This window comes from Equus quagga, chromosome 9, assembly GCF_021613505.1.
Source record: "Equus quagga isolate Etosha38 chromosome 9, UCLA_HA_Equagga_1.0, whole genome shotgun sequence".
Taxonomy (NCBI): Eukaryota; Metazoa; Chordata; class Mammalia; order Perissodactyla; family Equidae; genus Equus; species Equus quagga.
This window is the reverse complement of record NC_060275.1, coordinates 109,727,814-109,746,260: the sequence shown is the minus strand read 5'-3', so window position 1 is coordinate 109,746,260 and position 18,447 is coordinate 109,727,814. Positions and strand designations below refer to the sequence as shown.

The 18,447-nt window shown below is 37.4% G+C and overlaps 1 protein-coding gene across 6 annotated transcripts in view; it reads right to left on the bottom strand.

Moving 5' to 3' along the window:
* Nucleotides 1-18,447, bottom strand: part of DNAH5 (dynein axonemal heavy chain 5) — a 266,364-nt gene that overhangs the window by 107,604 nt on the left and 140,313 nt on the right. For all 6 annotated transcript variants that reach the window (XM_046670920.1, XM_046670918.1, XM_046670919.1 and 3 more), the window contains 9 exons: nt 15,813-15,947; nt 14,601-14,708; nt 12,609-12,762; nt 7,972-8,118; nt 5,246-5,487; nt 2,640-2,816; nt 2,022-2,223; nt 1,018-1,160; nt 168-302 (listed from right to left, as the gene is read on the bottom strand). In XM_046670920.1, the coding sequence (XP_046526876.1) occupies nt 168-302; nt 1,018-1,160; nt 2,022-2,223; nt 2,640-2,816; nt 5,246-5,487; nt 7,972-8,118; nt 12,609-12,762; nt 14,601-14,708; nt 15,813-15,947 (1,443 nt within the window). The remainder of the gene's footprint in view (nt 1-167; nt 303-1,017; nt 1,161-2,021; nt 2,224-2,639; nt 2,817-5,245; nt 5,488-7,971; nt 8,119-12,608; nt 12,763-14,600; nt 14,709-15,812; nt 15,948-18,447) is intronic.

Here is an 18,447-nt window from a genome sequence, read left to right as displayed (position 1 = left end):
CTATTGCAGTCGAATAATGGAGATAATGGAAGACATATGTGGGGGATTTGCCCCGGCTGTGAAAGTGCAGATGGAGTTCAGCAGGCACAGCAGAATAGTAAAGAGATCTCGGCCTCCAAAGTTTACCACCAACTTGGGCTCCATGAACAGTACCAAGGAGCCAATACCTGAAACATTAGTGGAGTGGTTGCAGAAGAAAAGTTCAGACTCTTGATCATGTGGCTTTCAGGATCATATTTTGACATAAACCCTTTGATTATGACCGTTTTAGCTGTTCCTTGTTCACCAATTAACAGCACCGCCTAAGATAGGAGTTGAGAAACAAATATAAGAAATACAATAAAACCATCGTCATGGGCTGAACTGTGTCCCCACAAAATTCATATATTGAAGCTCTAACCCCCAGTACCTCAGAATGGGACTGTATTTGGAGGTAGGCTCTTTAAAGAGGTGATTAAGTTAAAATGAGGCCATTAAGCTGGGCCCTAATTCAATCTAACTGGCATCCTTATACGATGAGGAAATATACAGACACCCAGAAACAGCAGGGATGCTCACGCACAAAAACGATGTTAGGACACAGCAAGCAGGCGGCCATCTGCAAGTCAAGGAGAGAGGCCTCAGGAGAAACTAAACCTGCCAACAACCTAATCTCCCAGCCTCCAGAACCGCGGAAAAAGAAATGTCTGCTGTTTAAGCCATCCAGGCTGTGATGTTTGGTTATGGCAGCCCTAGCAAACTAATATAAAGATCCCAAAAGAAGGGTTTCTCTTTGGAAAAACAAGTCAAAATTTACTCTCAACTAATGCATGAGAAATAATTATTTAATTATGCATTAGGACTATTCAACTCTAATATTGTTACTGGGGAATAATAAAAGAGGTATACTAAATGGGGTAATAGTTTCATTTATTCTAAACAGCAACATAAAACATTCTAAAATAAATCTAAGCTGTTTCGTGTTTTCAAGTGACATTTTAAAATAGGCTATTTTTAATAAAAGTTAAAGAGCCATACCTTGCCCCGTTTAGAGATGGTTTTAATCAGAAAGTCAGTCCTCACATTGTCAACATTTGGCACCAGGATGGAGCCATATTCTGGGGTGACATCAGATGGATACACGTACTCCTCGGTACACGTGTTCCAGTGCATCCACTTACCTGAGGTGCACAGAGAACATTTACATCTTCCTATTCCCGTTAATAATTTAACTCCTAACTGTAATGAGTAGACATCCTTGACATCTCATGAAGACATCTTTCAAACACTCCCGTAAAATAAAGATCATTACAATCAGAGATCTAAGTATTTAAGTGTTAGCCCAGTCAAAATTTCCCAAGGAACTATCCAAAAGTGGTAATATTAGGAAATATTCAGAAGTGCCTTGAAATTTTCTTTTTAAATATGTAGGTTTTCAATAACACAAAGTGTGCATAAAAATTTAGAACACAGTGATAGTAGTATGTACCTGAAATCATTTTAAAACATCTAATCTCATAAGCTTTTCATTACACACTTCCTTAATTGTAAGACCAAAAAAAAAGATATATAAACATTGTACATATAAGAACTTCATATATGTGTATATATGTACTTTACATATATATGTACACATATATAAATAAATTAAAGAATATATGTAGCTATAAATTTATAGACACATACACATACTTGGTAAAAATATACTTCGTACTTTTATATAAATTGCTGATTATATCAAATGACTGAAATAGAAACGATTTGGGATACTTGTTCATTCATTAAAAATTCAGTACAGAATATATTTAACAAGAGGAAAATGTACATTTGAAACACAATCAACATTAGTTTTTGAAAAAAGAAACAATTAGCTTTCTTCACACATGAAAACTTGCAGTTTCACTTTATGGCCAGAGTGTTAATTACCATCTAGAAAAATCTATATATTTGGTGTAAATATTAGCCATTTGGAAAAACTGTCCCCACGTGTATGTATGTGTCTGTGTAGCTAAGAGTGGAAGAATGGTAGCGAGGGTCCTCACCATCGGACGTGACGTAATAGTCGAACATGGTGCCATCGGGCCCCGCGGGAGGCGGCAGGTCCAAGGTCAGCGCGTCCTGCGAGCGCAGCCAGAGCTCCAGGCGGCGCCGCCCGTCCAGTTCCAGCGCGGCCCCCACGCTCCACATCAGGGAGAAGACGTACAGTCTCCCCAGGTGCTCTGGCGTGACCTCCACACCTTGCTCCTGAGCACGAAAGAAACTTTTTTTAAAATTACTTAATTTTCAAACCAAAACTTTGCCTTGAGCTTTAAAGAAAATAGCAAAGATATAAAAAGGACAACAGTATTCCCGAAGACAAGACCAAGGGAAAGATGAATAACACTGGAGAACAAATACGGAACGCATTCCTAGAAATACCAAGCTGGTCTCCGAAATAAATTGGGGATGCTTATTAGATGATTACGAACCTACAACTAAATTACAAATCCACGTCTTTCTCTGTGAAAAACAGAAATGAAAAAATACAAAATATGCAGGATGCATGTTTGAAACATTCCCCCTCCCCATAGCTCTAACAGAGTTAATTTCAAATATTGTACTCTCTGCACAGTATGGCTCAGCTAATAACAGAGAAATTTCTAGAAAGTTGAGCGATTTACCTTGGTAGGGATCAGGCCTTGAAGCATGTTAATGCTTTGCATGATTACAAAGGCCTCAAGCATCTCCATCTTGTATTCTAAGTTCTGAATACTGAAGCGATACAGATCTGGAAAAGACTCCAAGTACAGCTGACGAAGAATTTCAGCTTCTTGAGGCGAGCGTTTTTTAAGAAAACCCTGTTAGTTCACAGATTAATGCACTAATTAATCTTATAGCACACCAGGAAAATGGCCATTTTTAGACAAAACTTTTTAAAATATCAATTAACAATAATAACAATATCTAATGAGTATTACACTTGTAATGTGCCAGCCCTTGCTATAAACTCCTTCATGTATGAACTCATTTAATGTCAAAACAACTCTATGAGGTAGGAGTTATTATTATCATCCTCCTTTTACAGATGAGGAAACTGAGGCCCAAGGATTTAAGTGCCCAGGATCCCACAGCTGGTAAGTGGCAAGGCCAGAGTTCAAACCCAGAGTCTGGCTCATGTCTACACCTTCAGCTTCTACACTATACCTATGCTCAGGTCTTGAAGCCTCAATGGAGGAAAAGTCTTCAGCTCTTGATTAAAATACGCTAGGAGAAAATGAGAAGGCATATATATGGAAATAATTTTTTAAAAGAAAAAGGAATAAAAGCTGAACGGAAGAAATCCATACCCAGAATTTTTAAATGGAAACAAAGAGTTACCACAATTAGTTGTTTCCTTTTATTTCCTCTAATTTAATTAATAACGAATGTAGCAAAATATCAAAGAATACTCAGGAAAATGGAGAAGTTAGTCATTTGGGAATGCCGATATGAGCAAAGTGCAAGTCAGTCATTATAAAACACCACTTGACACAAACATTTTCTTAAAGTGAGGCAAGTTCTCTTGGCAATAAGAGATCAACTCATTCGTACAGAGTCTGAACGGAAGCAATAAAATATTGACTCCAAATTACTCATCAATTCACGAATTTACCATGGTTCCATAGCAACAAAAACAAAACATAGCACTTTTGAGTTGATGGAACCAAAAACCATCATACACAGGGCCAAGTAATTAGGTTGACTCCCAAAAGCTGACAAATTTCCAAAAACACAACTTCTCCACTGGTCTGCCCTCCAGTAACACTCTCAGAGCTGCCTTGCACTGCTCTTAACATTTCCAACTAGGTACTTTGTGTGTCTTGCTTCCTCCTACCCATTTGCAAGGAGAAACTGCATTGTTTAAAAGCATATAGAAATATTAGGTAGGTGCAGCATTAATGTAAAGGCCTTATTCAGCTTCAACATGGACAGAATATAATAGAAGCTTATTTCATAAATAGCAAACTCTAAATACTCATTAGCTAGTACTGTAAAAGTATTGTTAAAAAGCCCCTGTGAATTTGAAGGATTTTGGGACAAATCACATAAATACATTTTCACTTAGAGATTGCTGTCTGTGGTTCCCGAGCCTGAATCTACTGTGGTGCCTTAAAGACAACCACCACCCCTGTTCCTCCACCCAGAGATCCTGATTTGGTAGGACTGGGGTGTGACCCAATCATCTGTATTTTAAAGAACTGTCATTGATGATTATTTTTGCAAAGCCAGGGTTGAGAACCTTTGCTCTGTATTCTCCTTAATGGATGGATAATTTAATTGTGAAATCTGAAAATCTTTAGAAGCATTTTTAGTGACATATCCAACTATCTGTCAGTATCATTTTGCTATATAATCCCCTCCTTCTTCACATCTCATACTTTGCCAAGTCTAAACTCTTCTGCAACACAGAGTTGTGTAAATTCTGAAAAGATATCATTAAAAGTTAGGATGTACCCATATAGAAAGAAAAGCACAAAAATGTAATGGCAATATAAAATAAATATCTACTTTATTTGAATTATAAGTTCATAAGTTTTGGATCAAAATCATCTCCAAAAAACTTATGTAAATTAAAATAAATTTGACCAACAATGTCAAAAAAGATTTTACAGATGGCTTATCTAATACGCATCCTGCCTTACATTATAGTATTTACTTAGTAAAATATCTATGTATACAAGGCATTTAATTATATTCTAATTATAGTCAATATACTCTAGAATATATTGGTGGTAAGAAAATAATATTTATGAATTGGAGAGAGATTATCTGAAATATTATTTCCAAGTACAAACTTAAAACCAGTATTATGACTATTGAGCGTCATAAAAATTCTGTATATGCAATTTAATAAGTTGTCTTCTTCAAGTTCATATGCTAAGATGATTGCTCTCAAACTTTATTTGAATGAGTCCCTTTTAAAAATGTCATGAATCCCCAAAGTGATAAAATTAAATTTTACTTGTTCAGTCACAGTTTGGCAGGATTATTGATTCACCTAGGCTTTCTGATTACTCCACAACCCACAGGTTGGAAATCACGGGTCTAATGAGATATTAGAAGAGCATTGAAGAACCATGAGGACCGGCGGGTTTAGAGGCCCCAGAGCATTCAAGGATCTGCCATAAACATTAGCATGAAAGTGCAGTTACACCACAGTCTGCAGAGAAATCAGCACACATGCTACATGAATGCTAAAGGATCTCTTTTCTCCTTTAATTGTACAAAAGAAAGACTCCAATCATACCTCAAGAATAGGACTCCAATCAAGGATGGAAGAACTCATGAAAACCATCCCATTTCTTGAGACAGTAGCAGGCGAAGCATTGTCAATGTTATGAGGTTCAAAAACGATCTTGCAGTTTGGAGCCATGGGAATCCGATCACCATTGGCAAGGGTTAGAGTTTTGTTATCATCCAAAACGGAATTCAGATTTTCAATCCAGATGGCATCTACTGGACCATCAAGAACTATCCAGATATGTTCCCCTAGAATATCCCACCAAAGGTGGGGGAAAGCATACGTTGACATATACGCATATATACATAACTACTAAGCTTGAAGAAGTACTATAATTTGATGCAATTTTTCATAATTTTAAATATAGCTTTGATCTAAATGATTATCTCATTTTATCACACAGGACTTTTCCAGTTCTTTATATAGTAGTTGGTTAAAGCCCATAAACAAGGCAAAAAGTCATTTGTCAGTTGAAAAAATATTCATTGAGCACCTTCTATGGATTAGCACTGTTCAAGGGTCTGGGAATATTGTGGAACATAAGACAATGTCCTGCCTTCACAGAGCTTACATTCTAAGGGGTAGAGATGATAAACCAACAAGCAAAGAAATACATAAAATAAGAAAAAATAAGCAGGATAAGAGGATGAGGCATTGTTTTAGAAAAGGTGGTCAATGAAATATTTCAGGAGGAGAATGAAGTGATATAAAGATCTAGAGGTAGAATTCTCCAGGCAGTGGGAATAGCAAGTGCAAAGGTCCTGAAATGGGTACAAGCTTAGGGTGATGATGTTCCACGAACAGCAAGAAGTTGAGCCAGGTTAGCGAGAAGAGGGGAAGGAGGAGAGGGATGTGAGTGATAGAAGGATAGGTGGGGTGAGACAGGCAGAGCCTTGGAATCAATTCTGGTTTGCACATGTAAGTTTGAGATATCCAATAGAGATCCCATAGGGCTGTTGAGTTGGCAATTCAAGGGAGAGGTCAGGGCTGGGGATTAAAACACAGAAACCATCCATTAAGAGACGGCATTTAACACTATGGACCGGGTGAGTTTCCTCTAGATAATAAGGGCAGATAGAGATAGGAGGTCTGAGGACAGAGCCATTTCAACATTTGGATTTCTGGTAGACTTCTTGCAGGGCCTTCTCTGCTGGCTCCTCCCTCCGGATTACCTCTCCATGAAGAAGGAGGAGAGACACCAGGTAAGACATCCCTGAATCCAAGTGACAGGAGACTTTCAAGAAGGGGAAGGATCAACTGAGCCAGATGCTGCTGATAGAGGGTCTCGACCGAGAACTGACAATTTGTGCTTGACAAGCTGGAGGTCACGTGTCCTTAAGACAGCAGTTTGGGGAAGGGAATCTGACGGGAATCACTTAAGGAGGTAAATCACTTTGGAGGTAACAAACAGGACAAACACTGGCAGAATTCTCAACAGGAATGCCCCTGTAAATTCAGGTATTCAGTTTAATAGTTCTTCTTAATTTCTTAACTACTAGTTTCTCTTATTCACCAACACCATGACCAAGGTTGTGGCTCTAATTTTTATTTACTGTGTAACAACTGTGGAATATTCTATGTCAAATAAACTGCTTTCAAAATCCTAATTATACTCATTTGACTCGAATTTTAAGTAAAATGATGATCTAATCACCAGAGACCCTTTAAAAGAAAAAGCCTATGCTGCCTTTTTGAAGGAGGAAAAAAACCACCTCTCTGAGCTCGTATTTCTTGAGGTAACATTTGGGCACTGGATCTGTGTTTACAAAAGACTAGTGGAACAAATTATAAACAAAATTTGATTTCCAGTAAAACAACAACAATTTCTAACACGAGCATGCTCTAGAAATTAAGCATTTTCATTTCTCTTTGGACAATCGATGTTAGGTTGATCAGCCACATTCCCTAAGTGAGAACCTCAGTGGCACCACCTTCAACATTTTTCAGTAGAACATTGTTGCCCAAAGCATAGACTCAGAAAGTGATATCACAAATATCTTGTCCTCCTATATTCTCTCTCTCTGCAATTGCATTCACTGTTCCTGTCTCCTATTCATTCGGGAGTAAGAAAACACGATGAGAGGAGAGATATTACCACCTCTTCCATCTGAGCTTATATTCTGGGAATGTTGGGTTGAATTTACAGAGCCCATAACTGAAAGAATATTCAGCATGAACCACTAGCCCTTAACAGGTTTGTTTACACAACCACCAAACACCAGTGTACATCTAAACAGAATAATTTGTTAGTTCAATATAGACTTCATTTTTGATATACACAATTTTCTTCCCAAAAAAGCCCATTTCCTCCCGTGATTTTATCTTGGAATCAGTTTTCTAAAAATAGGCTGTACTTAACTAAGAGTAACATTTTAAAAATATTCAGTGAAAATAGTTATGGTAAAGTCACTTTATTCAATACTATCAATTTTCCTTTACAGATTTTCCTATCTATTTTATTCTAAGATATCACAGGGATACAGAAATGTTTTTTTCAAAAGGAAAATAATTCCCTTTGTAAGAAAGAACAAAAGGGAGAGAAGAGGGAGATTTTAAATACACTAATCAATAATTTCAGTATTTTAACATTCACAAATATACTGATTTATGGCTTCTTGGTCTTGGCTAAGATATTATATGGAGAATACAGTTGTTCCACTAATTCTAAATAGTCACCAAGGATTTGATTTAGAAGGACATGTCAAAAATAACACTTGTAATTTATCTTCTACCTTTCTTAGCCCTCAATGTTTTCCTCCAAAGAGTAGAAAATATTCCATCAGTCCAGTCGTTCGTGGCCACGTCGAGCCGACCAAACATCTGTGGGGCCGTAATTGCTTTGGGATTCATCCTCATCTCTCGGTGTGGTTTTCCACAATCTATGCCAAGTAAATCCAAATTTTAAACAACTCAGATGTAGAGTGAACCATCATTAGGCAACATCGCACTAATTTGCGGTGTACTGTCAGCAGGCATTCAAAATATGAAAAATGCAAAATTACATTGAAAATATAAATGTCTTACTGCATTCCAAATTATCATAATTAGCCTCATTAGATTTTATTGACTAGAGCACTTTTGTTTTTATCTTCTGTAAAAGAAAATTACATGTTACATAAGGGGAGAAAAAGGCTACCATGTTGGAATTGACAAAGAAATTAATGTAATCTGGAAGTTCTTCAAATTTCACAGCTCAAAAGTCTTTTGGTTTATAGTGTCCACAATTAAATCTTGTATCTGAAATTTCACCTAAAAGATGCCTTCTTCTCTCCGTTATCAGCTTTGATTTGCTGAGATGTGTTCTTGTTCCTTTGGAAAAAATATGCTAAACGAATGTTGCAGAAATCAAGGACTTAGCTTTTGTGGCCAACCTCAGGAAAGGTATTCAAATCGTTCAAACCCTAAAACTACTCTTAAATGGGCTGGATGCTTGTATGTAAGGGACTGTGATTAATCAGCAGAAAAGTGAAAAATAAGGTTTAAAGTATAAAACCATAAAAATATAAAATGAAATAAAAATCAACAACCACAAGCACACATAGACATATGTGCACATTAGAAAAGGTGCTACATTAAAACCCGTTTAGAAAATTGACCGTAGTTCTCTGTTTTCAAAATTGCAGAAAGAATCGGGGTAATCACTTGCAAGATTTTTATGGTACTGAAGCTCAACTTTGTCACAATTCAGCTTTTACAATAAATGATACCCATAAGACTGACAACATTTTTCCATTTAATCACACTTTACAAAAGGCCAGAAATTCTTAAAGTGTTTGACAGTATCGTAGGTGAAGACTAGACTTGGTCTGTTGCCCATACAAGAGAAACTATCAACTTATTTCCTTATGGTAGTGGGTAGAATTGTATTATTTTCACTTAAAATGCCTTTATATTTTTATAAGAGCACTTTAAGAAAAAAATGCTTGATTAGGCCTTTCTTGACTTGTTCTGATCACTCCTCCTTCATGCACTCTGTTCTAGAGTAGATACCCTTTTCTGGCTTCACCTCCTTATACACTCTATGCTGCCCCTCCTATCCTGCAGACGAGTCTCTACCTGGCCACCAAATGGTCTTCCACACACAGGGTTGATCACACCACGCCCCAGCTCCATGGCTTCCCATCACCTACAGAATAAAATCTAAGTATTTAGTGTGACTCACAAAGCTCCCCATGCCAAGCCTACTGCATTAATTTGAATTCCCCCTGAAAGCAAAGCCTGAAGCAAGGAAGTGTGTGCTGGGAGTTCGGAGTGAGAGGAAAGAGAGTGAGACAGGAAAAGAGAGAAAGCCAATAATGGGCTCATTGGTGAGCTGGTCACAGATGAAATGTCCCTCTAATATATAGGAGGAGGTAGGACATTTGCCTTCAACTCTTCTCCTCCATTGGCTGAGGGTATGGCTGCCTCAGGGGTATTAATTCCCCCCCAACCCCTACATCCAGGCTGACCCAGTTCCCTAGCCTCAAGGAGAGTTATAAGGCTGAAAAACTGGGCAACATCACTGGGAGTTTGGGGGAGAAACTGACCAACAGCTGCATCTGTAGCAGAGGAGGGCCACAGGGATGTGGCACTGGGCACCAAGAGCATCTGCTACACATCTTTATCTCCCCCCACTCCCACCCCACACACAAATTACATTTCATCCATGCCAAAGCACTTCCCTGGGTATATCATGCTCTCTCCAGTCCTTCCTACCTGCACAGCCTCCTTGTTCTGCTAAGAATGCCTTTCATCCATCTACTACGCAACCCTCAAACCCCAACTCAAGTAGCACCTGCTCTGTAAGCCTTTCTATAATTCCTTAGAAAAGTTTCTGATCTCCTTTGCCTCTGCTCACCGCATAATTGTCCAAATCTCCTCACAGCAATTCCATGTTGATTTATAATCATCAGTGTCACTCTGCTACAGTGTAAGCTCCTTGAAGACATGACCATTTTGTTTCATGCCTCCTTTCCCATTTCTAGTACAGAAGCTAGCAGAACCCCAAAGTAAAGAACATCAAAGATATTTGTTGAACAAATATATGATGAATAAGAGAACAAATAACATATATGGATCTAGTAGAAGTTCAACTCAATTACTTTCTCCTCTTTTGGATAATTAAAGTTTCACCAAAAAATAATGTTTCACTTAAGATAACAAATGTTTGCTCTACATACTAAAACCAAGAACAGGTTAATAAACAGCAAATAGTCTAATGATTAATTCATCTTTGCAACGAACTTCTCCAAAACCAGTGAGGCCATATGGATTACATAATTTAAACATGTCATATATAATGTATCTATATTGTTTAATATTTAGCACTCATTTTGTTCAAGTGCCAGGTGCATTTGTAGTTTATTGTTAACAGAAGGCAGCTACATAACAACAACAAAAGTATTGTTAGGCATAATTTGAGAGGAGAATACATCATTTTAAAGCTACGCAAAAATCCCCAAACAGAATCTTAACAGCACACATGAAAACCTCATGGTAGGTCTTGCAGGTGTGAGCTCTCAGTTTTGGCAAAGGCAGGTGACAGCTGAGCACAATCCTGTCTCAGTGTGAAGACCCCCAGTGGAGTCCTGATGTACAGAATTCACTTCATCCCACAGCTGAGGAAACTGAGACTAAATCCAGGACCCTAGAGCAAACATAGACAATTTCCAGCAACCACCAACTCAGTATCAGTGCACCGGGGCTCCATGAGCTGACTGGAAACCCAGCCAGGCACCTTTTCCTGTGGGACCATGTAGGATGCATTCCAAAAGCCAAAGGTCTGTGAAATTTTGGAACTCAACTCTTCTATGGCTAAGGAATTTTAGGAAGAGAGTCATCAATGTCCCATTATCCCTGGATGACCTCAAGCTAGGGACTTAGATGTAAGGCTTAGGGACATCTGGAAATTAAATGCATTTATTTAACTTCACCATAAAAATATCTGATTCCGGGCAGGAAATTAGTTTATGATTAGGATGATTTTAAATGCCTAGATTTTTTTTTTTTTTTTTTGAGAAAGATTAGCCCTGAGCTAACATCTGCCACCAATCCTCCTCTTTTTACTGAGGAAGACTGGCCCTGAGCTAACATCCGTGCCCATCTTCCTCTGCTTTATATGTGGGATGACTACCACAGCATGGCTTGCCAAGCGGTGCCATGTCCACACCCGGGATCTGAACCGGCAAACCCCGGGCCGCCGAAGCAGAATGTGCAAACTTAACTGCTGCGCCACCAGGCCGTCAATGCCTAGATTTTTAAGAGTTGGGATTGCAATTAATTTTTATTTATTGAGAGGTTGCATGTTCTATTAAATCATTATTGGGAAACTGCACAGTATATTGGGAAAAGTCTGGGTTTTTCATTAGTGGGCCTTGACCTTAATTCTGAGTCCCATCACTTACTATCTTTGCAACCATGAACATTTCTGAGTTTGAGCCTTGACTTTTTGGTACAAAGTGGGAAAAATAACAGCCGCATTTCAAGATCATTATGAAAAGTAAATGACATAACATATGTAAAATATAACACAGCTCATAAAGTCATTTAAAAAAATCTCCTTCCTGCAACATTATTCACAAAAACCAAGATATAGAACAACCTTAGTGTCCATCAACAGGTGAAAGGATAAAGATGTGGCATATACATATATATATGTATGTATGTATATATATACACACACACACAAAGGAATATTATGCAGTCATGAGAAAGAAGGACGTTCTGCCATTTGTGACAACATAGATGAACTTTGAAGGCATTATGCTAAGTGAAAGAAGTCAGACAGAGAAAGACAAATACTATATGATATCACTTATATGTGGAATCTAAAAAAAAATCAAACTCAGAGAAACAGATTGTAGAAGGGTGGTTACCAGAGATTAGGGGATTGGAGAAATGAGGAGATATTGAACAAAGGGTACAAACTTCCAGCTATAAGATTAACAAGTTTGGGGATCTAATGTACAACATGGTGATTATAGCTATTAATACTGTAGCAGATACTTGAACGCTGGTAAGAGATTAGATCTTAAATGTTCTCACCACAAAAAAGAAATGGTAACCATGTGACAGGATGGAGGTGGTAGCCAATGCAAGGTAGTAATCATTTTGCAACATATAAATGTTTCAAATCAATATGTTGTACACATTAAACTTACACAATGTTAAGTGTCAATTATATCTCAATAAAGCTAAAAAGAATGTTATTCCGTCTGGTCCATTAATGTAATATGTTATCTCTAAAATGTACCCAATAATCAGTAAAGCAACATTTCCTGCTATAAAAATATATTAATGTATCTACCATTGTGTCCCTTTTTGGGGCATTCGCATGTGTCATAACTATTTAAATGTGTCACCAGAGCAACGCAGCTTGGCTGCCCCTTACCTGTCATGGCTTTCATCAAGGTGTGGATGCAGGTGGTCTTCCCTGCTCCACTGGGCCCCAGGGTCATCATCCCATGCCGCACTCTCTGTGTTTCAAACAGCTGGATGACTTTCAATTTCCAAGGAGGATGGTTGACTAAACCAGCTTCTTCAACCTGAAAACATAACACAACCCCCACGTTAGGCCACATCAATGGCGATCTGGACTTAGCATTTGCTCACAATAAGCATAGACATGGAGTGGAGGATAGAGGGATGGGGAGCTGGTGTTTAACAGGTATGGAGTTTGAACTCGCAAAGATGAAAAAAGTTCTAAAGATGGCTGCTAGTGATGTTTGCACAATAATGTGGATATACTTAATGTCACTAAACTGTACACTTAAAAATGGCTAAAATGGTAAATTTTATATTATGTATTTTACCACAATAAAACAAATTGCAAAAATATACATATATACATAGACAAAAGGCAGGCTGAACATAATCAAAATGGTATCCCAAGCTAATAAGAAATATCTGCATTTGTCTTTGGGAATTAAATACATTTACATTAACATTCTGTGGAATCTATGTCTTAGAAGCAACTTAAGAATAAAGGCTCAAATATCAAAATGTATTTTAAATGTTTAATTTAAAAGATATTGAATAATGGAAAAATTTGTAGCATACTACAAATTGACTGAAATTTCATATAGACTTCAAGCTGTCTTAATAAATCTGGGTAGTTTTTATCTATCAAACATATATATGGAAGTTACTCTGCCAAACACTATTCCAAGTTTCATCTTCATAACAACACCCTGTGATTGGTACTATTGATGTCTTCATTTTACAGATAAGGAAACTGAGGCATAGAGAGACTAAACGATATACCCAAGATTATTACTTGTAAAGTTATGGAGTAGATCTGAGCCCAAGAAATTCGACTCCGTGGTCCATGTTCTTAGCCATCATGCTATAGTTAAATCCACTCTAAATGACACTTTTATTTTTACTTGAATAATTTTTGGATAATAATCATGTATTTATGTAATTGTGCTATGTATTTGCTTTTCAGATTTTTCATGTGCTACAAACTACTAATGTAGGTCACCTTATCAATTACTTTATACTTAACTTTTTAGGAAATGCTGCAATTAATTTGGCCATATGATGAAGAAACCACTTGCAAAAGGAATCATCAATCTTACCTGATTAGAAGATCAAGACTTTTAAATACTGACTTTGTAAAAGAAAAATATCCATTAAATAATACCATAGTGGATTTTTATTACAAATATCTGCAAGGAATTGAAATGCATTTTATAAATATGAGCTAATCACCACTTCTATGCAACTTTTTTTCCCAAACTCTTCTTCCTAGGAAAGGAAATTGAGGCACAAGAATACATGCTTCATTTCCATTCCTAGGAAGACTATAACAAGTTAAAACTGCACCAAGGATCATGGGAAATCCAGACACCTAATGATCCATATAGCGTGGTTGATTCCCCAAAACTCAAGGAAGAAACAAGTGATCCTGGGCCTGGGGAAAAAGTAGGACAGCTGAGATCACTGCAAATGACACTCATAGGCAGGAGTCCAGAGGTCAAAGCAATGTGGCAAACTCCAGGGCCCCAGCTGTGATATATATATGGAATACCGCTTAGTCATGAAAAAGAGGAAATTGTGCCATTTGTGACAATATGCATGGACCTTGAGGGTATTAGGCTAAGTGAAGTAAGTCAGATGGAGACAGACAATTACAGTAGGATTTCATTCACATGCGGAAGATAAGCAAACAAACATATAGATATGGAGAACAGATTAGTGGCTACCAGAGGGAAAGGAGGCAGAGGAGGGCAAGAGGGCAAAGGAGAAGATGTGTATGGTGAGAGATGGAAACTAGACTTTTGGTGGTGTGACCTCTACAAAATAAATAAATACATTTGTAAAAATAAAATAAATTCAGATGAAAGAGACCCAGCACCTGACGCCCTGTGAAACACATTACCTGCCTACTAATTGCCACTTCTAGTTCAGGGTATCCTGCTTTATCCAGAAGAATATTTGGGAAGAGATCTTCAATCAAACTCAGAAATAAAGGTTCATCCTCATCAATCTGAAAAAGAAGAGAAAGGGAAATCAAACCAACTATTTTGGCACAAAAATAGCAACGTATAAACTGAAAATGCATAATACAGCCCTGATTACTTTATCATAAGCATTAACATATAAAATATCAACGTCATTGAAGTTGAAGAATACTTTCATCATGTTTCCAATAAATTAAAAATTATTTAGGGGCCGACCCAGTGGCACAGTGGTGAAGTGCACGGGCTCTGCTTTGGCAGCCTGGGGTTTGCCAGTTCCAATCCCAGGCATGGACCTACATTCTGCTCATCGGGCCATGCTGTGGTGCCCTCCCACATATAAAAAGGAGGGAGATTGGCACAGACGTTAGCTCAGCAACAATCTCCTTCAAGCAAAAAGAGGAAGATTGGCAACAGATGTTAGTTCAGAGCCAATCTTCCTCACACACACACACAAAAAAGTATTTAAAAAAAAAGAAGGGGAGGAAAAGAAGGAAAAAGAGAAAACAAAAAGGACAGAAATGGAAGGAAAGAAAATATTGCCTACATGACAACCTTTCCTTAAAATAACCAGTTTTGGGAGTTACTACGTAGCCTACAATTTCTAATTTAAAGTAAAAAGAATTTTTAAATGAGAGATAGTAACAAATTCATGAATTGGAATTTGGTTCATAATTTTATTTTGAAATAAAAATATATCATTGTGTCATCCTGTACATAGATCTACTGATATTGGACAACTGATTATCAGTCTCTACTGAGAAAGGAAAGAGTATGAAATTATTACATGCTTTTAACATTTACATACAATTTCCTGCCAAGCTTTACACACTTTAAAGAAGGTGAGATTTTAGCTCTAAAACACAAAAATGATTCAAGGATTTGGAAACTTAACATGTAGATTTTTAAAAACCCATTTCAATTCTGTTGGACTAGGCATATGTTAAACTAGATATGAGTCACCATAAAAATAACTTCTGAAAAAGTGTAATTTAAAATTATGCTCTCCAGCACTTTGTCTGATAATTAAGCATTTTAAATGTGTTTTAAATAAGTATTTCTAAAGCTCATTTGTGCTTGGTTAGTTGAACTGATATTAAAGTGGGTGGAACATTTCCATCTGTGAATCCTACCAGTTTAGAAAGATTCATGTCTCGTAGTACGCGCATGACGATCGTGGATTCTGTATCTGTGGGGTTGGCTCTTTTTGCAGCTCCCAATGTTCTCAGAACTGACAGAATGTTACGCAGACCAAAGTCATAATGAACCTGAAGAATTTAAGGTACAGCAGGCTTATTTTCAATATTAACTTACCTATGGACACTACGCATATTTGACAGAGGACCTATTCTCAATAATAAATAAATGCTGACTTTTCTTTAGAAAACTTGTACAGTTAGCGGAGCAATACATCTTTTTATCAGTATTTTTTTGAGCAAATAGAGAATGCCCAAAAGAGTCTTCTCATGTACCATCATTAATTTAAGCCCTTAGATCCGAACTAATAGGAATACCTTGAAGACAGAGAAAAAGGAATACATTTCCTCTCGAAGTATACACACCCCCTTGAGACTCTTCTTAGTCAATCATTCATTCATAAGAAAATTTCCTCATGTTCATAAAGCTATAACTCTGAACCAGAATTAAACTGAAATCTCGCTCATGACATATATAGATATACAGATAGACAAGTAAAAAGACAGGGGCATTGAGGTGGAAGAAAAGTAGCTACATTCCAGGATTACCTAGAAGAGGGAAGAATAAGGACAAATCAGAAAACCAAGCCCTAGCTTTGTCATTTCCTTGAGATATATATATATATATAAAAGCTCAATCACGCCAAATTTCAGCACCTGTAAAGTGAATAATTCAAATAATTCAATTATCCAACCACCATGGAAAACAGTATGGCAGTTCCTCAAAAAATTAAAAATAGAACAACCATATGATCCAGCAATTCCACTTCTGGGTATATATCCAAAAGAATTGAAAGCAGGGTCTCAAAGAGATAATTTGCACACCCATGTTCATAGAAACACTATTCCCAATAGCCAAGAGGTCAAAGCAACCCAAATGCCCATTGACAGATGAATCTAAAAACAAAATGTGGCATATACCTATAACGGAATGTTATCCAGCCATAAAAAGGAAGCAAATCCTGTCACGTGCTACACCATGGATGAACCTTGAGGACACTATGCCAATTAAAATAAGCCAGTCACAAAAAGACAAATACTACATGATCCACTTATATGAGGTATCTAAAGCAGTCAAATGCATAGACATGGAAAGTTGAATGATAGCTAGCAGGGGCTGAGGGCAAAAGGAAAGAGAGGAGTTGTTGAATAATGGATACAGAGTTTCAGTTTTGCTGGATGAGAAAGTTATGGAGATCTATTTCACAGCATTGTGAATATACTTAACATTACTGAACTGTATGCTTAAAAATGGTTAGGATGGTAAATTTAAAGTTACGTATTTTTTACCAGAATAAAAAAAAAATGCCTATAGAAAAAAACTGCTAAGGTTATTGGGAGCAGTATACATCACCTAATACTGATCATTTGGAGGATGGAGCACATAAAAATATTCAGATTGAGTGCCTGCCCTCAAGGAGTTTAAATTCTAACGGAGGTAATAAAACAAAAATGTGAGCAAACTTGCATAAAAGTAACAATGACTTGAAAGTGCTAGTGGGTGAAATTAATTAAGGAAAACGTATTGAAATTGGACTCAGTTAAATCTGTGGGCATGAAGTGCAATTCACAGAATGTTCACCAAGAGATCAGCATGGGGCCAATTGTCTCGTATGCATTGACTCATCTCATTTCACAGTGATTTTGTGAACAAGGGCTGTGGGAGGGAAGAAGTAGAAATGAAATACCAGAGAAAATGGGGAGATGGGGAGTTTTTCTACATGCAAGAGACAGCATGGAAAAATATTTCTTTGACAGAGGAAAAGAGAAGGATGAGTGAGTAAAGGCTGCAATAAGCAGAAGAAGCCAAAAATGTTTTGAGTGGGAATGTAATTTAGTTGAAACTATGGGTAAAAAAAAAATCTATATTCTAAGAAGTTTGGAATGGAGGCCAGAGTGAGGAGAGAGATCAAAGATTATATATGTTAGGAGGTTTTGTTCATGTTATATTTTTATGTTATTGCAATGTATTATCATTTAGCATATCAATTAGTAATTTTTACTTATATGTTCTAGAAATTTCTAGCACGATCCCTGTCTCCTGGTGTTTGTGCCCTTGTATGAACTTTTCCCCTTAAGGACCTGTAATTTGCTTCTAACAAATAGAATACAGTAAAGATGATCAACTGTATCTGATTACATGTACGTGATTATGTGGTCACATTACATTAGATTTGTGATGGTTAATTTTATGTGTCAACTTGACTGGGCCATGGGATACCCAGAGAAATGATTAAACATTATTTCCAGGTGTGTCTGTGAAGGAGTTGCTGGAAGAGATCAGCATTTGATTTGGTAGACTGAGAAAAGAAGATGGCCCTTCCCAATGCAGGTGGGCACTATCCAACCTGCTGAGGACCTGAATAGAACAAAAAGGTGGAGAAAAGTTGGATTCGCCCTCTCTCTGCCCAACTACTGAGCTGGGATATCAATCTTCTCCTGCCCTTAATGCCCCTGGTTCTCTGGCCTTCAGACTTGGACTGGAATCTACACCATCAAGCCTTCAAACTACACCACCAGCTTTCCTGGGTCTCTAGCTCGCAGACAACAGATCATGGGACATCTTAGCCTC